The sequence below is a fragment of the Episyrphus balteatus genome, chromosome 4 (genome assembly GCF_945859705.1).
Source record: "Episyrphus balteatus chromosome 4, idEpiBalt1.1, whole genome shotgun sequence".
In the NCBI taxonomy this organism is placed as follows: domain Eukaryota; kingdom Metazoa; phylum Arthropoda; class Insecta; order Diptera; family Syrphidae; genus Episyrphus; species Episyrphus balteatus.
Window position 1 is genome coordinate 74,604,283 of NC_079137.1, and position 18,877 is coordinate 74,623,159.

The window sequence follows — 18,877 nt, forward strand, 5'->3', positions numbered from 1 at the left end:
ATCTGGAGTTTAAAGAGGGAATATAGAATTATAGTGCAACAATTACACTTTTTAATTAAAGCAGCTGTGGGAAGTCGTATTTGAGAAGTGAAGCATTTATTTTTCTTTGTACAAGAACATTTTTCAACCAGCTGTCACTTTTTTTAAATAACTCTCATGTAAATATTCCGAGGAACTATTTTATTTGGTGCTCTATGCACCCATTTCATCAAACGGCAAACAACAACAACCTGTCAAACGGATGAAAAAAATTTGCTTTGTACAAATACATTGTAATGCAGCTATTACTTTTTTAAAGTTATATTTTTCTGCCATTTGTACGGAATGAAAATTTACTTTTTGACAAGAATGTCAAAGGGATTAACTTGGTGATCTAAGCATCATCTAACTCTCAGAATTGTTAAATTAGAATGGCGGGTGTATATTACATCTTTTGTACAAGACATTTCGTCGCCCTAGTGTTGGAGTGCCGTATACGCCAAATTAAATTTTTTTAACTAGGTATACAGTCTTATGTTTTCGAGGGTGCTCTTTTCAAATCTGTTATCCGTTTTTTTCTATCTTTTTTTGTTGCTGAGATATTCACGTATTGTTTGACGTAAACAGCAAATTTTGGCATTTACGTAATGCAATTTATGAAATTTTGAGAATTGTTTTGACGTACGTCTTAATGCGGTTATGTTTTTTTTTTTTACGTTCGTGTTTGAATAAAAGAAACTTCTCATTTTAATGGCGTATACGGCAAACTCATTTTGGACAAAAATTTAAATATTTTGAATACTAAACGAATTTCAGATATCCGATAACATAAATGTATGTATAAAAGATAAATTTTCACTTTATATCATACTAAAAAATCAAAAAATTCCAGCTATTAGTTCTTCCGCAATAATCTTCCGAACATTAAAATGCGATTTTCCATGAATGTAAAAATGGCGTCTGCGCCACTTCAATACTAGGGTGATGATTTAAAGAATAAGTTTGTTTTGTTTCATCCGAAAAAATTATAACATAATTATCATATTAATCATATTAACACAAATGTTTCATTGCCTATACTATGATATGCAACAAATCGAGTGCAACACAGAAAAAGTCTTGTATCTACCCTCCTGGATGGAATACAAGGTGGCCCAATATCTCAAAATAACTTTTATATTAAGTACTACCAATGATATAAATTTCATGCTTTCATCACAAAGTGTACGATTTAGATGCTAAGCCGCCTCACTAACACTATTTTTCATGTATCTAAAAAAAATGTTGGTTTCTTGAAAAGTTAATTTTATATAATAGTTCGCTGTCAAACTTTTGACACATTCCCAACATATGGAACTAAACATGAAGAAAAAATGCATTCAAATTCGTTTAATTTATGCTTTTATTTTTTATTGTTGACAACAAAATGGCCACCATGTTAAGAAAACTGCCAAAATTGGATAGCGGCATGGTGGAGACGGTGTTGGTGCTACAGTTGTTGATCCAGTGGATGGTTGTTCAGAAATAGTGCTCGTTGGTTGTCCAGTAGTTGTTGTCTGGGTAGAATTTGTCGATTCGTCAGATGAAGTCTGCCCTTCGGTAGAAGATTGAGTAGATTGCTGCTGACTTGTTGTTGTCTCCTCAGTTTGGGCAGTTGAATCCTGTTCTTGTGTAGCAGTTGTTTCCTGTTGTGCTGTTGATGTTGTTTCTGATGTCTCAGTTGAGGGTTCATCTTCGGTTGCTGTAGATGGTTGGTCCTCAGTAGACTGTGAGTTCTCCGTTGTTTGTACAGCTTCAGTTGTTTGTGGTTCATCTGGTGATGCTGTTGATTGAGGTCCTGTTGTTTCAGTTGGGTTCTCTTGTGCTACAGTTGTTTCTGCTTCTTCAGTTGTTTGTGGTTCATCTGGTGTTGCTGTAGATTGAGGTTCTGTTGTTTCTGTTGGGTCTTCGCCAGCCACGGTTGTTTCTGCTGGTTCTTTTGATTGCGGTTCGTCCGATGTTCCTGTTGATTGAGGTTCTGTTGTTTCGGTTGGGTTTTCTTGTGTTACGGTTGTTTCTTCTTCTTCAGTTGTTTGTGGTTCCTCCGAAGTTTCTGTTGATTGCTGTTCCGTTGTTTCAGTTGGGTCTTCACCAGTCACGGTTGTTTCTGCATCTTCAGTTGTTTGTGGTTCCTCCGACATTTCTGTTGATTGATGTTCCGTTGTTTCAGTTGGATCCTCACCAGTCACGGTTGTTTCTGCCTCTTCAGTTGTTTGTGGTTCCTCTGATGATTCTGTTGATTGCGGTTCTGTTGTTTCGGCTGGGTCTTCTTCTGTTACGGTTGTTTCAGCTGGTTCAGTTGTTTGTTGCTCCTCCGACGTTTCTGTTGATTGTGGTTCGGTCGTTTCAGTTGAGTCGACTTCTGTAACGGTTGTTTCTGCCTCTTCAGTTGTTTGTGGTTCCTCCGACATTTCTGTTGATTGATGTTCCGTTGTTTCAGTTGGGTCTTCACCAGTCACGGTTGTTTCTGCCTCTTCAGTTGTTTGTGGTTCCTCTGATGATTCTGTTGATTGCGGTTCTGTTGTTTCAGTTGGGTCTTCACCAGTCACGGTTGTTTCTTCATCTTCAGTTGTTTGTGGTTCCTCTGATGATTCTGTTGATTGTGGTTCTGTTGTTTCAGTTGGTTCTGTTACGGTTGTTTCAGCTGCTTCGGTTGTTTCTGCCTCTTCAGTTGTTTGTGGTTCATCGGAGGTTTCTGTAGACTGAGATTCCGTTGTTTCAGTTGGGTCTTCTTCTTTTGCAGTTGTTTCTGGTTCTTGAGTTGTAAGTGGAGTTTGTGTCGTTGTCGTCGTCGATGGCATTGTGAAACATGGTGTTGTTGATGTTGTTGGTGTAGTTGTTATAGGACTTGACGTTGTTGTTGTTAAATCCGGCCCGGAAGTTGAAGGGTCAGGTCTTGTTGGAGTTGGCTTTGCAGTGGTTGGTTTGGGCCCTGAAGTTGTTGGAGTAGGCGTTGTCGGCGTTGGTGTAGTAGTGGTTGGTTTAGGTGTCGGGGTTGGCCTAGGTGTCGTAGTTGGTTTAGGTGTCGTAGTTGGCCTAGGTGTCGTAGTTGGTTTAGGTGTCGTAGTTGGTTTAGGTGTCGTAGTTGGTTTAGGTGTCGTAGTTGGCCTAGGTGTCGTAGTTGGCCTAGGTGTCGTAGTTGGTTTAGGTGTCGTAGTTGGCCTAGGTGTCGTAGTTGGCTTAGGTGTCGTAGTTGGTCTTCTAGTTGTGGTTGGTTTAGGTGTTGTGGTTGGCCTTCTAGTTGTAATTGGCTTTCTTGTCGTAGTTGGTCTTCTAGTTGTGGTTGGCTTAGGTGTCGTGGTTGGCCTTCTAGTTGTGGTTGGCTTAGGTGTCGTAGTTGGCCTTCTAGTTGTAGTTGGCTTTCTTGTCGTGGTTGGTTTTCTAGTCGTTGTAGGCCTCCTTGTAGTTGTTGGCTTCCTAGTGGTGGTTGGCTTTTTAGTTGTGGTTGGTTTTCTAGTCGTTGTCGGCTTCCTCGTTGTGGTTGGCTTTCTAGTTGTGGTTGGCCTTTTTGTTGTTGGTCTTCTGGTTGTAGTTGTTGTTGTCCAAAATGGCCATGGAGGGTTGATTGGATGATGTGGTGGAACAATTGGGTGTGGTGGAATAATTGGTCGTGGTGGAATAATTGGTCGTGGTGGAATAATTGGTCGATGGGGCCATAATGGATGTCTCACAATATTCCTCTTATCACGAATTTGCCCATCAACCGTTTTTATAAGTTCTGATGGCAATGAATTTTCAAGCCTAGAAATTTCCTGGGCTTTGACATCGACCAGGACCACCACTAGCAGTATTACTGCTGCTATCACCTTCATAGTGTGAACTTGAAGACAAAACTATTAGAAAAAATCATTCTCCAGCTTCATTTTATATGTTTCAATAATAGTAGAATAAAAGTCATTATTAAAAACTTAACAAGTGTTTTCAAATAATTTTTACAGACCACAAGAAATTGTAAATATTTATTTTGTTGCACACTTTTAATAAATTGAATAAGCTAAAACAAATGATTGACCAAATGCACAAGTTCTGGTGTTTTGAAAAACACTTGTTCAAACAAAATTTAAATGCGCAGAGAGTGTGACTATTGGAAACGTTATTCATTTGCGATGTTAAATTAAATCCATAACTGGGTTTAGTGTTCTTGCTCTTTAAGATCGAAGCGAAATTAATTTAAGAGCAAAATAAATATTCTAAATACGTATAATAGTAATAATATTAATAATCATTTTTAACAAAAAAACAAAACCGACTTCCATGGATCAAAACTGGGTTTTATGGTTTTTAAAATAGTTCCTATGACTAAAAGTGAACGAAATTGAAATGGGACCACACTGCAGCCACCAGCTATCCAATACAAAAAGAATTATAAAAATTGGTTCACTCAGTCCAAAGTTATGCGGTAACAAACATAAAAAAAAAAAAAAGAACAAAAAAAAAACACAGACGAATTGAATACCTCCTCCTTTTTGGAAGTCGGTAAAAATTGAAATAATTTCTAGGTTCTAAGTCTGTTCAAAAAGTGAATGTGAACTGCATGACACAGAAAAACTCAGTTTCGTTAGTTCTAGGAAAATTTTTTTAGTTCGATAATATTCTGCTATTAAGCCTTAAGCTGGCTACACGGTCAACGAAATCGGACAACACGTCCATTCTCTGACGTAAAAATAACATCATAATCTTTCCAAAAGCTGTAAGAGTAGTTAACAGGTCTGACGTCTGAAACTAGAGGAAATTTGTGCCAACGGCTCAGTAAAATAAGTTTCTAAAGGTGCGTTCATATTTTGCCGATCAACACTTTTCATTTTAATTGTGGACCAGCATGCCACTCATCCACACTCTTAGTTTAATGTAGACTTATTATTTTTCATGTTGAATGTCAGTAAAATGTCATTTTGGGATTCAACTGTTATTTCACTATCATCAAGCTGGAACATTCGCAACATGCTTTGATCGTCGCGTTCAGGTCAACAAAAGTTGAGCATTTGCTCCACTTTGTTGATCAAGTGTGTCGATTATCACAGATCAACATAATGTGGACGCAGCAAAACACTGATTCTTAATTTAAGTTTATATTGTTTACACTAAACGCTTTGAATTCAAATCTATTGACGTAAAAAAAGGGCGCATACATCAGTTTTTTTTTTACCATCCACCATCCCAGAAAGCACATTACCCAAATTGTAAATATCAAAGACAGAGTTTACTCGGTAATTCCCTTTAAAAAAAAAAAAAAACAAGTTGAATTTGTCACTAAACGCTTTCGTTTAGTGACACATCGTCGGACGTGTCTACTGTAGAAAAGATCAGTTGAATGTGTCACTAAACGAACGCGTTTAGTGACAAATTCAACAGATCTTTTTTTCAGTAGACAAGTCCCACGATCCAGGATGTCTCTTTATGAAATGTAGATATTTAATAAATAAGAAGTAGAGGAATGACGAAACAATCATCGAAAAAGATTTGAATTGTACCCATGTCGTAAGCAATATCGAGCGATAAGGTAGGTACACCACACAATTCACTTACGATTTTATTACTTGTCAAACAAACAAAATGGACATATTTCATTTAAAAAATGTCATGTTGACATTTTTGTCGAAAAGTAAATGTTCGCTCTGATAAGAACGCTGGGAAAGAAGTATAGGTAACTTCAAAAACTTTCATTTGAAAAGCTGGTTCTGAAACGTAAGGATTTAAATATAGGTATAGTCTATTTTTCGGTTTCCGATTGGTCAAGTGTCAAAAAAAATCATTCCAATATAGGCACTTTTATTGGAAAGTTCACCTAAGTTTCCGTTCAGAAAATAATATTTAATATATCCTGAAAGTGTCCGTTAAGTTCAACTGTCAAATATTAATTAAAAAAATCTAAATAAACCACGGTCACATCGTGCTTGTATAAATCGCTCAAGTAGGCTCTTTCTGTGGCTTAAAGTGTTTGACTTTATTTGGTGAAAAAAACTTACCGGCTGAATTAATTAGAGGCGAATTTTCGAAATTATAAGAAACTTGCAATGAAACCAAGAGTTGATCTTTATAAAAATAAAAATGAAAACAGGTTTACAGGTTTACCCGATTGAAGTTAAACTTCTCACTCACAGAAATTCACTTAGTAGGTTCATACCACAAAAAATCTTTTTTTATAATTATGAGCACTAGATGGTGCTACTTCCTAATTCCTTTGACATTTCTTTTCAAAAAATAAATATAGAAGTAGCTATAAATTCAGAAATCCCAAATTTGTTTCTTGTTTGAAACCCAAAACCTTTTATGGATATATTTTAGTAATAATAAAAAATTAAATGCAGTTTTTCCTAGTTTATTTAGTAGCCAAATAAATATGTCAACAAAATTAGAGACATCATTGCTCCAAATTTACAGATTTTTCCATTTATTGTTCAATTTCTGGTTCTTGCTCTAGCTTAGGTGATATATTTACTGGAATAGGAATTCTTGGCCTGGGGAAATGTGGATTACGCCATGGAAGTGGTTCAAAAGGAATCCTTGGAATATCTTCAACTTTAATAACATAGTGATCAGGGTCCGATTCTGACTGCTCTTTTGAAGCAATTAATCCACCTTCATCAATAAGTGTTTCTTCGTTTGGGGATTCAGGAGCAATCAAACCTCCATCATCGATTTTGGTTCCCCCACTTGGTGGCTCAAGAGCAATCAGGCCACCTTGATCAATAACTGTCCCTTCAATAAAAGATGCCTCTCCATTAGAGACAAATAATGCTATTAGCAATAGAATAAAAAACTTCATTGTTAAACTCAAAAAGTAATTCAAATACTAAAGCTAATATGGATACTAGCGAGTGTTTTATACTTTTCATTCCAAAAACTAAGTCATTTGAATCCATTATTGTAAAAGCAATATTTAAACAGTTGCAAATTACGTTAAAACGTCTAATAGGTTTCGTAACGAACATAGTAAACTTTTAGTTTTTCTTAAGGGTCTGTTTCAACTTTGAAAAAAAAAAATTTAATAAGGCGAAGATCCTCAGTAAGGTGTCAATACATGCGTTGATGTCATTTCTAGGTCACACAAAATTTTTTTCTAATTTACGTAACAATGACAGATAACTGTCAATAATTTATGTCAAATACATTGAAGAATCTTCACTCAGACATAAATTTACTCATTAATATCTTTAAACTATTTCCAGGTAATGTCTGACATCTTTCACTTACTGACATTGAAATGTAAATGTCACCGGACCAAGCTTATGTACCTATTGCCGTCAATGGGAGATATTACATAATGGAACAAATAAGCGCGTGTTTTAGATGATTATTATAACATCATCATTTCACAATATAATCATAATGTACGTCAATATTAACTGCGCACATGACTGATGCATAATAGCATCTGTGTTGAAACAGACTTGTATTGTTGCAACCAGCAAACAAAAGATAATGTCAACATCGAATGAGTTCTTAGAACAAGGGAAATATCAATATCAACAAATACGACGGCTTATAAGAAGCTGTCCTTAGAATGCACTTTCTAGTTAAGAATGGACCGTCTGGTAGTGAGTATTCTGACATTAATAGGCTTGGGACCACCTCCACCAGGTTTTCCGGGCGGTGGAATATTCGTGATTCCTCCATGTGGTCAGTTGCCTCCTGGCTCTAATGGATCGCTTCCCATAATTCCGCCTTGTGGTCAGTTACCTCCTGGTTCCAATGGATCGCTTCCCATAATTCCACCCTGTGGTCAGTTGCCTTCGGGTTGCAATGGGTCACTCCCTATAGTTCCACCTTGGTTGCCTGGATGTAATGGAACGATTCCATTTCCACCTCCCTGGATTCCAAGACCACCATGCCAACCACCGTATCCAACATTGCCACCATGTAATGCGACTACAGATTCAACAACACATCCCACTCCAACTACACCAGCACTTTCGAATTCTACTTTGACACCAACAACCGGTCCAAGCGATATATCAACAACTGAAGTTACTCCTGGTAGCTCGACAACTGAATCCTCTTCATCAGAAAAAACAACAAACCCAGATAGTTCGACACCAGAAGATGGGACTTCATCTAGTACTGCAGAGCCAGGTGAAAATGAAACAACCACGGGAGCTGATTCAACAACAACCAGTGTGACAGGTGATAAAGAAACTTCAACTCCTGGAGACTCATCTCCAACAACGGAGGGAGACACAACAACAAGTGATTCTTCCAGTGGAACAACTGCAGGTGAAAATGAAACAACCACTGAAGGTGATTCAACAACAACAAATGTGACAGGTGATAATGAAACTTCAACTCCTGGTGACTCATCTTCAACAACGGAACGAGACACAACAACAAGTGATTCTTCAAGTGGCACAACTGCAGGTGAAAATGAAACAACCACTGAAGGTGATTCAACAACAACAAATGTAACAGGTGATAATGAAACTTCCACTCCTGGTGACTCATCTCCAACAACCGAAGGAGGCACAACAACAAGTGATTCTTCTGATGGCACAACTTCAGGTGATAATGAAACTTCAACTCCTGAAGACTCATCTCCAACAACGGAAGGAGACACAACAACAAGTGATTCTTCTGATGGTACAACTGCAGGTGATAATGAAACTTCCACTCCTGGAGACTCATCTCCAACAACGGAGGGAGACACAACAACTAGTGATTCTTCTGATGGCACAACTGCAGGTGATAATGAAACTTCCACTCCTGAAGACTCATCTCCAACAACGGAGGGAGACACAACAACTAGTGATTCTTCTGATGGCACAACTGCAAGTGATAATGAAACTTCCACTCCTGGAGACTCATCTCCAACAACGGAGGGAGACACAACAACAAATGATTCTTCCAGTGGCACAACTGCAGATGAAAATGAAACAACCACTGAAGTTGATTCAACAACAACCAATGTAACAGGTGATAGTGAAACTTCAACTCCTGGAGACTCATCTCCAACAACGGAAGGAGACACAACAACAAGTGATTCTTCTGATGGTACAACTGCAGGTGATAATGAAACTTCCACTCCTGGAGACTCATCTCCAACAACGGAGGGAGACACAACAACAAGTGATTCTTCTGATGGTACAACTGCAGGTGATAATGAAACTTCCACTCCTGGTGACTCATCTCCAACAACGGAGGGAGACACAACAACTAGTGATTCTTCTGATGGCACAACTGCAAGTGATAATGAAACTTCCACTCCTGGAGACTCATCTCCAACAACGGAGGGAGACACAACAACAAGTGATTCTTCCAGTGGAACAACTGCAGGTGAAAATGAAACAACCACTGAAGGTGATTCAACAACAACAAATGTGACAGGTGATAATGAAACTTCAACTCCTGGAGACTCATCTCCAACAACGGAAGGAGACACAACAACAAGTGATTCTTCTGATGGTACAACTGCAGGTGATAATGAAACTTCCACTCCTGGAGACTCATCTCCAACAACGGAGGGAGACACAACAACTAGTGATTCTTCTGATGGCACAACTGCAGGTGATAATGAAACTTCCACTCCTGAAGACTCATCTCCAACAACGGAGGGAGACACAACAACTAGTGATTCTTCTGATGGCACAACTGCAAGTGATAATGAAACTTCCACTCCTGGAGACTCATCTCCAACAACGGAGGGAGACACAACAACAAATGATTCTTCCAGTGGCACAACTGCAGATGAAAATGAAACAACCACTGAAGTTGATTCAACAACAACCAATGTAACAGGTGATAGTGAAACTTCAACTCCTGGTGACTCATCTTCAACAACGGAAGGAGACACAACAACAAGTGTTGATAATGAAACTTCAACTATTGAAGACTCATCTCCAACAACGGAGGGAGACACAACAACAAGTGATTCTTCTGATGGCACAACTGCAAGTGATAATGAAACTTCCACTCCTGGAGACTCATCTCCAACAACGGAGGGAGACATAACAACAAATGATTCTTCCAGTGGCACAACTGCAGATGAAAATGAAACAACCACTGAAGTTGATTCAACAACAACCAATGTAACAGGTGATAATGAAACTTCAACTCCTGGTGACTCATCTTCAACAACGGAAGGAGACACAACAACAAGTGGTGATAATGAAACTTCAACTATCGGAGACTCATCTCCAACAACGGAGGGAGACACAACAACAAATGATTCTTCCAGTGGCACAACTGCAGATGAAAATGAAACAACCACTGAAGTTGATTCAACAACAACCAATGTAACAGGTGATAATGAAACTTCAACTCCTGGTGACTCATCTTCAACAACGGAAGGAGACACAACAACAAGTGGTGATAATGACACTTCAACTATTGGAGACTCATCTCCAACAACGGAGGGAGACATAACAACAAATGATTCTTCCAGTGGCACAACTTTAGATGAAAATGAAACAACCACTGAAGGTGATTCAACAACAACCAATGTAACAGGTGATACTGAAACTTCAACTCCTGGAGACTCATCTCCAACAACGGAGGGAGATACAACAACTAGTGATTCTTCTAGTGGCACAACTGCAGGTGAAAATGAAACAACCACTGAAGGTGATTCAACAACAACAAATGTGACAGGTGATAATGAAACTTCAACTCCTGGAGACTCATCTTCAACAACGGAAGGAGACACAACAACAAATGATTCTTCCAGTGGCACAACTGCAGATGAAAATGAAACAACCACTGAAGCTGATTCAACAACAACCAATGTAACAGGTGATAATGAAACTTCAATTCCTGGAGACTCATCTCCAACAACGGAGGGAGACACAACAACTAGTGATTCTTCTAGTGGCACAACTGCAGGTGAAAATGAAACAACCACTGAAGGTAATTCAACAACAACCAATGTAACAGGTGATAATGAAACTTCAACTCCTGGAGACTCATCTTCAACAACAGAAGGAGACACAACAACAAATGATTCTTCCAGTGGCACAACTGCAGATGAAAATGAAACAACCACTGAAGCTGATTCAACAACAACCAATGTAACAGGTGATAATGAAACTTCAACTCCTGGAGACTCATCTCCAACAACGGAAGGAGACACAACAACAAATGATTCTTCAAGTGGCACAACTGCAGATGAAAATGAAACAACCACTGAAGGTGATTCAACAACAACCAATGTAACAGGTGATAATGAAACTTCAACTCCTGGGGACTCATCTACAACAACGGAAGGAGACACAACAACAAGTGATTCTTCAAGTGGCACAACTGCAGGTGAAAATGAAACAACCACTGAAGGTGATTCAACAACAACAAATGTAACAGGTGATAATGAAACTTCCACTCCTGGTGACTCATCTCCAACAACCGAAGGAGGCACAACAACAAGTGATTCTTCTGATGGCACAACTTCAGGTGATAATGAAACTTCAACTCCTGAAGACTCATCTACAACAACGGAAGGAGACACAACAACAAGTGATTCTTCAAGTGAAACAGATACAGGTGAAAATGAAGCAACCACTGAAGGTGATTCAACAACAACAAATGTGACTGGTGATAATGAAACTTCCACTCCTGGAGACTCGTCTTCAACTACAACAATTGCCACTACTACTGATGAATCTTCAACTTCTCAATCCTCAACAGATAAAACGTCTACAGCATCATCGGAAGAATCTACAACAGATAGTTCTTCCAATGATACTACAACTGAAGGATCAGGAGATACTGAAACAACAATCCAGGAAGATGCAAGTTCTACTTCTACCCCTACTACTTCAACAACCACTGACAGTACATCAACAACATCAACGACAACCACTACAACTACTACTTCTACTACAACAGAACCATCAACCACCACCACTACAACAACAACCACTTCTACCACAACAGAACCATCGACTACAACTGAATACATAGGCAACTCAGGTAGCCTTCCATTCGACAATCCACATTTTGTGTCCGATCGTAGCGGCATTGTACATTTGCACGAATGGAAATTCCTTGATATTGCCAAGGAGTGCGAAGATTATCTGGGTCCAAACGGATTTGCAGCTGTTCAAACTTCCCCAGCTAATGAGAATCTGATCATCAAGGGACGTCCTTGGTATGAACGTTATCAACCACTTTCGTACGAAATTCGAACAAGATCAGGAGATGCCAAAGATTTCCTCGAAATGGCACGAAGATGTCGCAAGGTTGGAGTAATGTAAGTACAGCCATGAAAAATCTTAACTTTGTCCTGACCATGACTCTATTCTCTTTCAGAATATATGTCGATGTTGTTACCAATCAAATGACATCAAATGCCCCAGTCCCAGCTATGGGAACAGCTGGATCAGTAGCCTACCCTGCTGCATTCTTCTACCCAGGAGTTCCTTATAATGCAAGTCATTTCCATCAACCAGCTTGTCAAATTACAAATGTCAACGACACTGTTGAGGCTCGAGTCTGCGAACTCGATGGTCTCCACGACCTCGATCAAAGTAATATACATGTTCAGCTCACCATTGCTAATTTCCTTAATTATCTAATGGCAATCGGTGCAGCTGGATTTAGAATTGATGCGGCAAAATTCATGTACCCAGAAGATTTAAAGGTAACATTTTTAAAAAGCTTTTAGGAAACAATTCTAACATTTTGAACTTTCAGAAAATCTACAGTCGCTTGAATCCATTGTCCGTTATGTTTGGATTTCCAGCTGATTCATTCCCCTATGTCTATCAACATGTCAATGACAGTTGGAAATTCAACTACACCCATCTCGGTGCAGTTACCGAATTTTCACATGCTAGAAATATGGCAGCGTTCTTCAATAATGAATTAAAGCCTTCCAGTCTTGAGAACTATGGTGGAACTCAGTTGGGAATGTTGCCCGATAAAAGTGCAGTAACCTTCCTGGACGACCAAGACCTGCAACGTAACAATGTGAACACTTTGACCAACAAATCACCTCGAGAGCTTCGAGCAGCATATGTCTTCACCTTTGCCCATCCATATGGTATCCCACGTGTAATGAGTTCCTTTGAATTCAAAACCATTGAAAATGGCCCTCCACAAGATAGAAATGAAAATATTGTAAGTCCAAAATTCGATTCAAGTGGACAATGCAAAAAAGGCTGGGTCTGTGAACATCGTTGGCCAGTAATTAGAAAAATGGTTGAGTTTAGCAATGTCGTTGGTGATTTATCATTGACGAACTTCAAATCTGATGATACCAAAGGTATTGTTTCGTTTTGCCGAGGGAACAAAGGTTTCGTGCTAATAAGTTCTGGAATCAAGGATTTCAATGAGAAAGTTTACACTTGTTTGCCACAAGGAACTTACTGTAACGCTGTTACAGATAAAAGTTCATCAACTGAAAGTTGCGATAAGTCTTCAAGAATTGTTGTGAAATCTGATGGAACAGCAACAATTAAATTGACAAAGAAAGGCACCGAATTGGCTGTAGCCTTGCATGTTGGAAACGTTATGCGATCATTAGAAACAACGACAACGACAACGACAACGGCAAGGACAACGAGGACTACGAGGAAGACGACGACGACAACAAAAAGTTCAAGCCTGCTTGACAAATTGTGGGATGTTATAGGCTAATAATGATATACAAAATTTTCAGGAATAGCTAAATTACATATTTATGTAAACAATTTAATATTTAAATAAAATGATATATTGGGAATAATCACTTTTTAAATTTTATTTTTTGTTTTAACTCTTAGTATCACAGTAATCTGTGATTTATTTTGAAGTGAAAGATCTTTGATACTTCTCGGAGTTGACCAACCTCTGATTTTATTGATTATTATTTTTTTAATTGTATAAGAAAATGTCACAAAACACGTGATTATTACCACAGTAATCTGTGATACCTTATCCCTTAGCTATGTGGAAGTATCATGTGATAATTATCAGAGATATCTATGATACTTTTCGGAGTTAACCAAGATTCACACCTAAGAGAGAAGCCATTGATTACATGATACCCGTGATAGTAGTGTTTAAACCAGCGCAACCTGTGATATCTGTAAAAGTTATATATGGTTCGGGTACCTCATGTAATAATCTGTGATACTTATATGAGAAAACTGTGATAATCCTTGGAGTTATCCCGTATTTAAACTGAGGGGACCTGTGATACTTAACTCCTGATTATTAACAGAATAATGTTATACTTATGTGAATAATCTGTTATATAAATAATAAAGCTATGCAGCACATGACCTCAGAATTTATTCTGAGAACCAGGCTGTGATATCTGGCAGAGTAGTATGTGTTGCCTCAAGTAATAGTCCGGAATTTATATTGAGGCAACGTGTGATATTTACCTGAGAAAACTGTGATACTTATCGAATTTATCTAAGATAACGAGAGAAACCTGTGATAATGATTTAAATAATCTTTTATACTTGGAGAGTAATGCGTGAAATATAAAATAATATAGGGTAGCTGATATGATACCAGGATAACTTTAGTATCAAGCAAAGTAATCTGTGATATATAATAATAATTTAATAGTTCGTTATTTATAACAAATCACCCCTTTAAACTTAGTGATGCTTCTCCGAAGTAGGTTCGATGTATATACCGGGTTTAACCTGTGATAATTACTTAAATAGTGATATTGCTATCCGTAATAAATACTTAGACAATTTATGATTCCTATCAAAATCCGTGATACTGGAGTTATCTGTTTTATAAGAGGGCCGTTCTATTATACCTCGCATGATATCTACAAAGACTTCAAGTTTTCTTATGCAGTATTTTGTGATTCATACTATAAAGACATCACAACCTTATGACATCGAGTAGTGATTCAACTTTAGTTCAGCTTAATGATTTACTGGTGAAAACGCAGTGTGAATTGTAGCAAACTAAAAAAAATAGTTCATGAGTTATAAATTATATGTTGGTTGGTTAATTAATGCCTATCCACAGCTGTCTATTTAACACTGGTTGTTAGATAGCGGCTTAGGCCAAAGAAGCCCATAAAAGTTCTTAAAATTCTTTGAATCCATGAATTGGAGACTTATTAAATATCATTTTGGAGCCTTTCTTAATGCCTTATTACAAAATTATCATCTTAAATTTAAAGGAATAAAACAAAATGATATTTTAAACTGCTTTGGATATTTATTTTATTTTTATTTTTTTTTTTTTGATTAATCTATAAGATTTCTAGTGATAACTTTTATGCCTTATTTCCGGTGTGCAAAGCAACAGCTAAATGCTTTCCATTTCTTGGCAAATCAATTTGAGCTGTTCCATCTTCGTTAACTACAATCTGTGCTGAACGAGCACACTTCTTATTCACACTATTCTGTGCCACTGAATCACAATAGACACCTGGTGGTAGACAGGTTGCAACTTTTTCATTAATATCATGACTTCCAGCACTAATCAAAACGAATCCCTTTTTGCCACGACAGAATGAAACTGTACCCTTACTATCATCAGCTTTGAAATTGGTCAATGGGCTATTGCCAACTGAATTCCTAAAAGCAATCATATTTGCAATTGCTGGCCAACGATGTTCACAAACCCAACCGTTTTTACATTGTTCATTCGCATCGAAACGTGGACTCTCAATATTGAAAGACTGATCATGTGGTGGACCATCTTGATCGGAACTAAAATCAAATGAACTCATCACTCGTGGAATACCATAGGGATGGGCCAAAGTGAAGACATAAGCAGCTGTGAATTCGCGGGGACTCTTGTAATTCAAAGTGTAGGAATTCTGACGTTGCAAGTCGTGGTTGTCAACAAAAATAAGAGCACTCTCGGTAGGTAACATTCCCATGTGTGGACCACCGTAGTTTTTGAGAGCATTTGCATTGGAGGCTCCTTTGAAGAATTTGGCCATATTTGTAGGATGAGCAAATTCGGTTACAGCTCCCAAGAAACTATAATTGAATTTCCAATAATCACCAACTTCTTGGTAGATGAAGGGATATGCATTGTCAGCGAGGCGAAGTTCCTTCGACAAAGGGTTCAATCTGCTGTAGATTTTCTAATAAAAAAACTATGGAGAGTTTTGAGAAAAAGACTGTGTGTGGAACCTACCTTGAGATCCTGGGGGTACATATGCTTGGCAGCGTCAACTCTGAAGCCAGCAGCACCAATAGCGGTCAAAGAGTTAAGGAAGTTAGCGATTTTCTCCTGAACATATGGAATAGTCTGATTGAGATCGTGTAAACCGACCATTTCACACACACGAGCTTCTCTGAGATCATCGTAGTTATTGATTCCACAAGTTGGGTGGTTGAAGTGAGACGAGTTGTAAGGCACCCCAGGGTACGAGAAATCACTTGGAACTGAATCATCCGATCCAGCTGTTCCCCTAGCTTGGCGGGTAGGAGTATTTCCAGACATATGATTTGGAACGACATCAACATGAATCCTGAAAAAGACTCGTCATCTCAACGAAGCTTTTTTGAAAGTAGATACTCACAGTACTCCAGCCTTGCGACATCTACGTGTCATTTCGAGAAAATCTCTAGCATCTCCAGATCGTGACTTGATCTTATAGGAAATTGGTTGATAACGTTCATACCAGGGACGACCGGGAATAATTAGGTATTCGTTAGCAGGTGAGGTCTGAACAGCTGCATAGCCATGAGGTCCTAAAAATTCTTCACATTCCCTGGCAATATCCAAAAATTTCCATTCGTGTAAATGAACAATTCCACTACGGTTGGGCAGGAAATGTGTCTTATCGAGAGGAAGTTTGAAAGAACCAACTGGATTTGACCGGGATTGGACAATTTCCGGTAGAACTAGAGCCACCGTTAAAAGGTTAAGAAAACTCACAATAAATCGTTGCATTGTGAACTGATATGATGGAAGAATTGATCAGCTTCTTATAGGTTATTCTTTATTGACATAATGGATGTTTTTTTTTTTTAATTCAATAATTATCTAAGAATAAAAGGGCTATCGATAAAACAGCTGTACATACCTCATTAGTAGTTTTGTTTTTAAGCTTTTTTTCAAATTTATCTTAACATTCGTAATCACCTCGTAATGATGTTTGAATTGATAAGCAATTTGAACAGAAACTAGTCTGTTTGTCTAAGTTTATATCTCAGCTATTTGGAGAATATTGAAAACGTTTTCAGCTGTGTGAGAGATTTTGTGATCACAGATATGTGGTAGCTTTCAAACATAATTTGTTACAGTTGTTAGCGTTAACTTGAGGAATATGCCCCATATGGGATATTTCCAAATTTCACAAACGGTTAAGTTCAAATTATGGCTGGTCGTTTTCTCACCATGTCACCTTGACGCCATGTCGCCTTGTCGCCATGTTGCCTTTTCACCTTGTCGCCATGTCGACATGTCGCTTTGTCACCTTGTCCCTATGTCACCTTGTCACCATGTCGCCATGTCGCCTTTTCACCGTGTTAAGGCCCCAACCCATAGAATCCGTTGCGTCCGTTCTGTCAAACAATCCCTTGAAGTTGAAGAATGGGACAGAAAGGAGTGACCCATAGAATACGTCGTATGACGGATTGCTTTTTGACAGCTCACTTCTAATTCCGAAGTGTGTTCGATATTTTATCGCTGAATGTGCACTAAGGAAGTTCTGATGCAAGAAATTGTTAACTATTATCGTTGTTCTTTTTTTTTTTAATAAAATAAAATGTGCGACTAGATTTCATGTAGGCACTTGCTCTTCAGTTAAAAACAATTTTTAATAACAGATTATAAGTTGTAGGTATGACTTTGGCATTGTAAAATTGAACTCTACAACAGAATTTAGATATTTAATTGATATAATATTATTAGATATATCATTAAATGTTACTTTTATTACATTTTCTTCACAAATAAACAATTAAAGTTCACAATTCATAAATTCGGAGAAGAAAAGAACACAGTTCTTAGTTCTGAAATTCTCCGGTGTGCACTTAGAAACAGAAAATCGAACTGGTCTATTGTTGACAACCAATGTCAAAAGATACGACGGATGAAAAAGTTGAAAGTTGGGCTACTTCAAGGGCCCAACCCATAGAATCCGTTGCGTCCGTTCCGTCGAAGTTTTCAACTGACAGCTCGATAAAATACACACGTTTTATGGTAAGCGACCCATAAGCGACGGATCGGACGGAGACGGACGGATTCGACGGAAGAAGTTGCCCAACTTTCTACTTTTTTATTCGTCGTATGCTTTGACATTGGTTGTCAACAATAGATCTGTTCAATTTTCTGTTTTAGAGTGCACACCGGAGAATTTCAGAACTAAGAACTGTGTTCTTTTCTTCTCCGATTTTATGAATTGTGAACTTTAATTGTTTATTTGTGAAGAAAATGTAATAAAAGTAACATTTAATAATATATCTAATAAATTATATCAATTAAATACTAAAATTCTGTTGTAGAGTTCAATTTTACTATTCCAAAGTCATATCTACAAATGATAATCTGTTATTAAAAATTGTTTTTAACTGAAGAGCAAGTACCTACATGAAATCTAGTCACGCATTTTATTTCATTAAAAAAAAAAAAACAACAATAATAGTTAAAAATTTCTTGCATCAGAACTTCCTTAGTGCACATTCAGCGATAAAATATCGAACACACCTCGGAATTTGAAGTGAGATGTCAAAAAGCAATCCGTCGTACGACGTATTCTATGGGTCACCCCTTTCTGTCCCAAACTTCAACTTCAACGGATGGATTGACGGAACGGACGCAACGGATTCTATGGGTTGGGGCCTTCAGGGCCCGTTGCGTCGAAGTTTTTGACTGACAGCTCGATAAAATACACACGTTCTTATGGGAAGTCCGTCTCCGTCCGATCCGTCGCTTATGGGTCACTTCCCATAAGAACGCGTGTATTTTATTTTAAAACTTCGACGCAACGGACGCAACGGATTCTATGGGTCGG

The 18,877-nt window shown here is 38.1% G+C and overlaps 3 protein-coding genes across 3 annotated transcripts; 1 reads left to right on the forward strand and 2 right to left on the reverse strand.

Annotated features, from left to right (window-relative positions):
* Positions 1-1,363: 1,363 nt before the first annotated feature.
* On the reverse strand, positions 1,364-3,850 carry LOC129919656 (mucin-2-like). Its single transcript, XM_056000616.1, has one exon. The coding sequence runs from the start codon at positions 3,828-3,830 to the stop codon at positions 1,389-1,391; it is 2,442 nt and encodes an 813-aa protein (XP_055856591.1). The 5' UTR covers positions 3,831-3,850; the 3' UTR covers positions 1,364-1,388.
* A 3,668-nt stretch (positions 3,851-7,518) lies between these two features.
* LOC129918773 (mucin-22-like) lies at positions 7,519-13,661 on the forward strand. Its single transcript, XM_055999488.1, has 3 exons — positions 7,519-12,193; positions 12,253-12,583; positions 12,637-13,661. Exons 1-3 carry the CDS (start codon positions 7,542-7,544, stop codon positions 13,579-13,581), a joined length of 5,928 nt encoding a protein of 1,975 aa, XP_055855463.1. The 5' UTR covers positions 7,519-7,541; the 3' UTR covers positions 13,582-13,661.
* Positions 13,662-15,088: 1,427 nt separating this feature from the next.
* On the reverse strand, positions 15,089-16,836 carry LOC129918456 (alpha-amylase 1-like). The gene is made up of 3 exons (XM_055999037.1): positions 16,439-16,836; positions 16,051-16,387; positions 15,089-15,997 (listed from the first exon to the last, which is right to left on the reverse strand). The coding sequence occupies exons 1-3, from the start codon at positions 16,810-16,812 to the stop codon at positions 15,176-15,178; spliced, it is 1,533 nt and encodes a 510-aa protein (XP_055855012.1). The 5' UTR covers positions 16,813-16,836; the 3' UTR covers positions 15,089-15,175.
* Positions 16,837-18,877: the final 2,041 nt, after the last annotated feature.